Genomic DNA, 8102 nt, shown 5'->3' with positions numbered 1-8102 from the left:
TGTGTGTGGTCGAGGGGAGACAGCATCGAACGTTCCGCTCTTCTGTCTGACTTGGGCTGTGCCTCGGCATCCTTTGGCGCTGCACTTAAATGGTATTGCTTGATATACGGATCTAGTAGTCAACAGTCGTTGAAACCAAACGAAGCAGTTGGTAACGATTATTTATTTTTTTTTATGTGGTAGGGGCTGAGGAGAGCGGGAAATATATTCTTTAATCGTTTTAGATAGGAGATAATTGTACACCGACTACTAAGAAACACGTCGTTTCTACTGTCCAAAATTATCTCCTACCCAGAAAGATTACGCAAATAATTTCACACTAACCATAACACTGCCCTAAAAAAAAAAAAAGCGGAGAAACATTCCCTTCTGCTTTCCTTGGCTTGAGCGGCTGTTGGCCTCGTTTAGAATGCATATCCTAACGAGCCACTCATCTCCCGAACCTCGTGTGACCAGCGCAGCCGTTTAACATTCAGTTCATCCAACAGAACCTGTATACTGGGGGCGCTGAAATATTATATTTATCAAGTAGAATTTGTCAATCAAATAGATTGCCTTATTCTTAAAAAGATCTCTCGCATGATTATTCCCCCCCCCCCCCCCCCCACTCCCAAATATTTAATGCGTCTACGGCCGGTGAGTCGCGGTGGGGCTGCATTGAGTCCAGCGCTAGGCCCGATATCCGCTCAGCTTTCCACAAGGATCGTTGAGCCAATAGAGAGCTTCGTCTGTCGGGACTCTGGCAAGCGATGGACTGGGCATAGTGCAGTATAAATGATCCAGTTGCCGTCCATAGTTCGGCCGAGAGCCAATCTTTATACAATAAATTTTTTATGACTGCTGCTGTGATTGTTCCTTCCGAGCAGCGCCTACTTTACGTAGATTACGGTATAGTGCGCTGATACACTGACATATTACGGCAAACTACTCAACCAAACAGGATTAGGTTTGCTTGTCACAAATTTCTAAAGAGAGCTATAAAAATGCGTAAAGGAGCACAACCTTGTGCGTGTCATTCTTTTCTCACGGGTATCTTTATGGCAATATTTTTCGCAATATCTCTACTCAAACGAAGTGAAGAATGCGTGCATGTCTTGCATTAGGCGCGTGAGCATCTGCGTAAGATGTAATCGATTCTTTCTCTGAGACATGTACAGCTCTATAACTCATGTACAGTTTACATGTCTTCTCATGTATAGTGGCTAATATAGCCGGTAACAAGCCAGGCACGGCCCAGTGAAAAGTTAGTTTTGTGTCAGATCTGTTCCGTACTGTACGGTCTAAACTGTCCATCGTAAATTGGCCAGCCTGCAGTTGCTCGGACACAGTGCTCGATTTACGCATAGCTGGCCGGTAGCATGTCCGCACACATGAAAAAAGCGTTTAGTGACTGCTTCTGCACGGCGTCTTATAACAAACTCAAAACTGCTGACACCTTCACTGAATATCGCTCTTAATAATCTGGCACGCTTTCGTCACTATAGCGCGAATTTGTTTCTTTTTTTGCGAATTAGATTAATAGATCCGAGAGGTAACTGCTTATACGCACGTGACTGGTGTGTCTGTGCGTTTTTCAGGAGGGACAGGGCTCTCGTTATTCTGGGGCTTCAGCATCGCGGGAAACGATATTCTCGGAGCGAATCGCTGAGGGGATGGGAAATTCCCGAATTTCAAAAGAAAAAATAAGTCGCCTTTCGCTACACGCGAGTCTTCATGCAATGAAACGACGAATTCAGGCGAACAAGCAAACAACAATATGAAAGTGACTTAGCTTAAGAGTGACACCGCACAAATTCAATGCGCAGTTGACCTCGCGGCGGAGAGACTGCGAACCGCGATGAAAAATACGAACTGCAAAAGAATATTCGCGGCTAGGTTGTGGGTTGTCTCCAAACATGCACGGACAAAACCGCGTTGTCGGAGCAGTATGTCGGCAGGAGTCTGAATGCAGGCAATTCGTTTCGCGCGAAGAGGCTGTGACGAACGCATTCTTATCGCATCAGGGCTCCCTGATCTGGCGCATTCTTTCCTACACAAGGCACCTCGTATCTCGTCACTTAATTGGCACCAGTTCTTGCGCTACCAGAAGCGTGCAATGGAACGTACGAAGCAGCAGCCACAATACAAAGGAAGCGCTCTCAACGCGTGATTGTTGATTTTATTTTTTCTTCGGAAATCTCCGCATCTTTTAAGGCGAGAACAACGCTTTTTGTCTCCATAATTGGAGCACCTCACTACAATAGTATGACAATAATATATTCGGAGTCTTGGAATGAGATACTGCCGAATACAATAAGCGAAAAACTCTTCAGAAGATTTTTGCGGGCTAGGCGGTTAACGACAAAATATTTGAGCTCAAGAAGATCTGCTCTCCTCTAATGCCTTCACTCAGGCGCAGCCTTTTTTCTTAGAACAACTACTGCATTGCGTTGCGAAATTTGTTTTTCGCGCACCGGCATACATTTTACCCCTTGAGCGTTGCCATCACGAAGAGTTGCCTTTGCGGAGATGGTCGACGTGTGTTACTCAGAGCCGCGAGCAGTGCTTCAATTGCGCCTCATTGCATGCGCTATATATCTTGAGGGGGGCGAACAAGAACGAAGTGAGGAAAAGGAGTCTTTATTATCGGAAACCACTCGAAAATTGCAGGGATCGCCAAGCTGCCTCATTCTTGCTGCTGGGGCATTTATCGAATGTGCGGAATGCTTCCGTTCACATCCCGGTGGCTCCATATCGCCGGTTATCTGTGCAATACCCGCGACCTCCAGCTAGAATATGCAAGCGGCTTTGTTCCACTGCCCGAAGACTATTCTTCGACGTGGCAGCCTTTAATCAAACTCAAGCCACCTTCGAATTCAGAAGTAAACGACGCGTTCGCTCGAAGTGCATCGGGGCATGGCAGTTTGTCCTGCCCTGCCTCTTTCCCGTCTCGGAAGCCTGAGCCTCAATCCTTTGGTTCTGCATGAAGAACCCCAGTCGGGGCTTCTTCGAGAGTCTCGATTATTTTTCACAATCGTCGAGAGTTGTTACGGTCACTGTCGACAGTCGACTGAAAGAAACCACCGTCAAGAACAAGTACTGTTGAATGTTTGGCTACTGCGTGCCTAATGATGACATTTTCGGACCTAAAAATGCGTGCTTTTTCTTTCTGACGGCGCCCTTCACAGTTTGCGCGACACTTTGCTGTCACACCCGCCTATAATTCGCGGTGCAGGGTAACAGCGGAGTTACGGCATTCAAAGCGCCCAAAAGGAGCTATTTTTTGGCATAAGCACGCCGCTCGCGGTCTCACTACACAGAACGGAAAATGACTACGTTTTGAAAAGACGACCCAAAAATACCAACGGGGAGGCATTTGAACCGTATTCACCGATTTCTCGCACCCCTGTTGCGCCGCCGGCACTTGTCCCGCCCCCCAGTAACACGAGGGTGGCGCAATTAGGGACCAGGCCAGCGCGAAGACTTGCGCCCCGCGAGTGAACTGGACTCCGGACTGGGATCGATAGCTAAAGGCAGGGGCGCCCGTGGCCACGGCGGTCAGGGCGCCAAAAGTGGCGGAGACACGCAAACGTGCGTCGCCGAGAGAGCAGCGGCGTGCGCACATAGAGCCACCGCGTTGTCCGCGTCGAGCCACGGCGGCTTGCGTACGCGCGCAAAATAGTTACGCGCACATTACTGCGAGGCGAAAATAAACCGCGCTTGCAAAGCAGGTCTGAGCTAGCGTGTGCCGGCCTGATCGTCGCGCGCCAACTCCGGCTCCGCACGGCGAAGTGCGCACGCGGCTGCTCCCACTGCGCACACAACCCCCACGCTGGGATCCCTCGATCGGCGGCCCGGAAGGCCCCCCAGCTTGACCGATGCGTTCTCGAGCTCCGGTCAAGAGGAGGCATCCCGCACCGCGGGACGCAAGACGTCTTCCCCACATCACACCGCCGCGTCCCGTGCAGCACGACTGGCAGCCGCGGCGCGGGCGTTGTTCACCGTTATCTCTTTTTTTTTTTCCTCCCGCGAGCAACGCTGTCTAGCGCAGCCGAGAAGGTCCGCTTCGAGGCAGCTCACCTGGAACGAGGACTTCTTTCACTCCGAGCAGCCTTGGGTCATCCGAAACGACGCCGATGCTGATTCCCCAACGAGCTTCTCTGCTTTTTTTAACCGCGAAAACTAGGTCGTTTGTTACGCAGAGCTGCCCGAGCGATATCCCGCCTCCCGGCGCCAGTGGCTGGTGATGGTGAGGCTGGCGCTTGCCCGCTCCACCGCTGGATGGCGGCAGGTGTCACGCGAGAGTAAAGCTCCCTGGTGGCCGCCGCAGAGGCTGTGGGGCGGCAGGACGCCGCCGCGAGAAGTCACGCGGCCTTCGCGCAGCGTGAGCGGGCGCCGGGCTCTCGCCGGCGTTGGCCCCGGAAACGAAATGACAAGGAACCGAGAGCCGGAACTCTTTCTGCTTTCGCCGGCGTCTGCGGTTTAGCTTGGTTTATGTTTCAAGCGTCAAAATGGCAGGCTATTTTCGCATCCCCAGCTCGTATCCTGTTACTCTGACTTTCTCCTCCTCCTCCTCCTCACCTCACTTTTCATTTCTCTCTTTTCATTCGGCGCGCCAGCGCAGCTCTTTCCGCTGCGGTGCGCGTTGGATATAATTCAAAAGTTGTATAACGAATAAATCTGGCGCACGCTGACGAGTCCCGAGTCGGCTGGGGCTGGCCAAACGTGTTGTGAAAAAAGGTCAGCTCCAATTGCGTGTAAAGGCCTGTACTACCTGCTTCCCCGCTGAAGGCGCCAAGTAATGACAAAAGAGTGGACTCGGAATTTTAATTAATGATTGTGTCTCCTGTTCCTCACACACCCGCACATATACTACGAGCATTCTATCTATACGTCAGCATATTTACTAACCCCTCTAGGGCAGGCATCTCTCACCATAAGTCTTTTAATAGTCATGTGTTTAATTGTGGCAGAATGTGCGGTAGTCTTATTTCGTGTGTGTGTGTGTGTGTCTGTGTGTGTGTGTGTGTGTGTGTGTGTGTGTGTGTGTGTGTGTGTGTGTGTGTGTGTGTGTGTGTGTGTGTGTGTGTGTGTGTGTGTGTGTGTGTGTGTGTGTGTGTGTGTGTGTGTGTGTGTGCGCGTGCGTGCGTGCGTGCGTGTGTGTGTGTGTGTGTGTGTGTGTGTGTGTGTGTGTGTGTGTGTGTGTGCGCGCGTGCGTGCGTGCGTGCGTGCGTGCGTGTGTGTGTGTTTTGGACAAAACAGCAGCAAACTATTTTTTTATAAACAAAGTAGGACGCAGAATAGCAGGAATAAACCACTCTCCTAGTTAACTGCCGCAGCACTCGCTATGCTTTCTTATAGTACCAAGCAGCCTGACATATCAAAAGGGCACTTAGTGAATTCACGGTAGTACGAGATCCTGTATCAAGTAGCGCAGGGAATTCCTGCTTTCTAAATTAAGCTCAGTAGCAATATTTTCTGCTCTCTTAAACGCCATATTTCCTAAAAATTCATTTTTTTTAGTGCTGCTACCTTCCTTTCTAATGGTATATCCGGTGCCAACGGGAGTATCAGCCTGAACGAGCTGCCTTTCCGACTGCATTTCACTTCTCGTTAGCGGTGCTTTCTCCTTTATGCAGTCGTGTAGTTGGGCAAAGCATACTTACAGATGGATTTCTTCTATATTTCGGTCTGAATACATGCTGCAGTGCATGATGCTTTTCATATCGTTCTCCTTATATTCTAAAACAACGTTTATTCCCCGGATGTTTTTTTTTCAGGTACAAACATACTAATGCCCTTGTATTCTTTCTCAGCAGAGGCATGCAAACAAGAAACAAGCATCTAATAAGTCGTTCGTTGTTTTCTCAAAATTATTCTTATGGATTTCCCTTCTCCGCGTAGTTTAGCTCTCAACAGTCATATAAACATTAATCCTTGTCTCTTTGGCGTTTTTGAGCGCTGTAAACAGGAATCTCTGATGAGTACTGCCATAAGGAAAACCGCAGTTTTTAGGGCAACACTCGCGCGGATACACACACTCATGCACACGCACCCGTGCCTGCAAATATTACATCCATAAGTTCCACACCACTGCTCATCTGCCGTTTCTTTTGGCGAATCCGTGTCCGTGGATCGACCGGTACACCTCGACGGCCGCACTGCCACCGGGGTAAGGCACGTGCACGTGGCTGTACGAGTCGACGTGCGCGTCGTCGTCGTAATGGCCGTGCGGATCGTAGAGATGGTAGCTCTCCGCGCTCGAGGCCAGCTGGCTCTTGAGCTTCTTGAGCAGGCTGCAGTTCTTGAGCATCTTGATCTTTCGGAACTTGCGCTGCTTCTTGGACAGGCGCTCAATGACGTACGTGGGTCGGATGACCTCCCTAATGACCTGCACCTGCCGGGGCGGCTCTAGGAGGGGCGTGACCGTGGCGAGCGGCTGCACCAGCGCGGTGGGCACCGGAGCAGGCAGTACTGCCGGCGCGGGTGGCGGCGGGGCCTCCTGCACCAGCTTGGTGTGTTGGTGCACCACGTGTACCACCCTGGGCGGCGCTTCGTCCAGCTTGGTCGGCACCACGGCGTGGTGCACCAGCCTGGGCTGCAGGGGCACGGCGGCTAGCGCTGGCCTCGGCTCCTGAACCACGAACAGTGGCTGCACGGCCGGCGGCGGAGGCGGTGGCGGGGGCGGCGCAGGGAGGGCCGCGGGGGCGGGCGCGTGCACCAAAAGCGACCGCGGAGGTGCCGCAGCCACCACGCCGGACACGACTAAAGGGTGATGGTGGTGGTGCGTGACTTCGGGATGGTGGTGTGTGACTACGGGATGGTGGTGCGTGACTACAGGATGATGGTGCGTGACTACGGGATGGTGGTGCGTGACTACTGGATAATGTTGGTGCGCGACCACGGGAGGAGGCGCCAGCCTGGTAGGGACCAGCACAGGGGGCGGCGCCACCAGTCGCGGCTGGAGCAGCGGCTGCACCAGCACCTGAGTCGGTGGTGGCGCCGGTCTGGGCGCTGTCTGTATCACCACCGTCGAGTGGATGGGCGGCGGCGGCGGCAAAGGCCGCTGTTGCACCAGCAGGGGCTGCACCAGCGGTCTTGGGGCCACCAGAGGCGCGGGCAGTACCAAAGGCCTGTGCGCTATCGTGGTGTGATAGAAGGCCGGCACTGCGTTCACGGTCGGCTGCAGGTGCTTCAGGTAGTGAAGCTTGTGGCAGGTAGTCCCTGCCACTAGCAGAGCCACCACCAGGTTTGCAAACACGCCCTGCGAATAAAGGGACATTGCGTGAGCAGCAGTCGGTGGTCGCGCGGTCTCAAGCAGTGGCCAGAGGCAGTCGTCGACATGGAGTCTAATCTCGAGTTCACGTACAGGGGCGCAAGACTTGTGTCGTCACTGGCCGACAGAAGTCGAGCTGTCCCATTGAAAACATTTAGGATTGGATCTCAAGAAAGCTCGCATACTTGTTGATGACAGAATTGTGACTGACAGAAAAGTATGGGCTGCTCCTAATTCTTTCCATTTTTTTATAATTGCAGTTCTAAATCGATCCCACCGATGAGTGAGAGGATGCCTCGAGGTGCCACTGCTCCCACCGTCGAGCTTCCCTTTCCTTCTACAGCGTTGCACCAAAGCCCCATGGCGAATTACGTACATTCTTCCGAGAGAACCAGGCATACTAACTCGTATCTATAGACGGCGCATAGAGGCCACATTACGCCGCGCTTGCGACAGCTTTAAGGTAACTCTAGGCTCGGATCTTTTGTCAAATGTTTCTTCTTTTTTTTCTGAGTTAGCCTATAATCTGTCTACATATCCCTGAGTGAAGATTAATGGATGCAGTCAACTGACCAGGGGAAAAATATATTGGGGCGCAATTTGAGAAGCTCGTCTCATCCAATACCAGCTCGTGATTGGCTGGTGCCCCTGCCCTGCCTAAAGGCGATGGGTTCGTCCAGGAAACAGCCAACGCACCAGCCAAATACAAAACTACCTAATGATGGGAAAGACTTTGTGAATAAAACCTCTGAGCGTTAATGAAGGCTTCCCTGCGTGTCGGTGGTCGAATAACCGAAAGTAATCGGAGTCTTCCGCTGCAGTATGTCTCATAGCCTACAGTGCTACT

General features: G+C 52.0%; 1 protein-coding gene across 1 annotated transcript; it reads right to left on the bottom strand.

The window, feature by feature from the left end:
• Positions 1-6076: 6076 nt before the first annotated feature.
• LOC144113499 (uncharacterized) lies at positions 6077-7261 on the bottom strand. The gene is made up of 2 exons (XM_077646595.1): positions 6879-7261; positions 6077-6773 (listed from the first exon to the last, which is right to left on the bottom strand). Exons 1-2 carry the CDS (start codon positions 7259-7261, stop codon positions 6077-6079), a joined length of 1080 nt encoding a protein of 359 aa, XP_077502721.1.
• Between the last annotated feature and the right edge of the window lie 841 nt (positions 7262-8102).

Source organism: Amblyomma americanum, chromosome 1, assembly GCF_052857255.1.
Source record: "Amblyomma americanum isolate KBUSLIRL-KWMA chromosome 1, ASM5285725v1, whole genome shotgun sequence".
Lineage (NCBI taxonomy): Eukaryota > Metazoa > Arthropoda > Arachnida > Ixodida > Ixodidae > Amblyomma > Amblyomma americanum.
This window is presented reverse-complemented; position numbering and strand designations above follow the sequence as displayed.

Bases quoted from the DNA above. Each gene is read 5' to 3' on its own strand.
- LOC144113499 (XM_077646595.1), bottom strand. From the start codon at position 7,261: ATGTCCCTTTATTCGCAGGGCGTGTTTGCAAACCTGGTGGTGGCTCTG. The intron at 6,774-6,878 runs CGCGCACCAACA...CCACCATCCCGA, and splicing joins CTGGCGCCTCCTCCCGTGGT to AGTCACGCACCACCACCATC.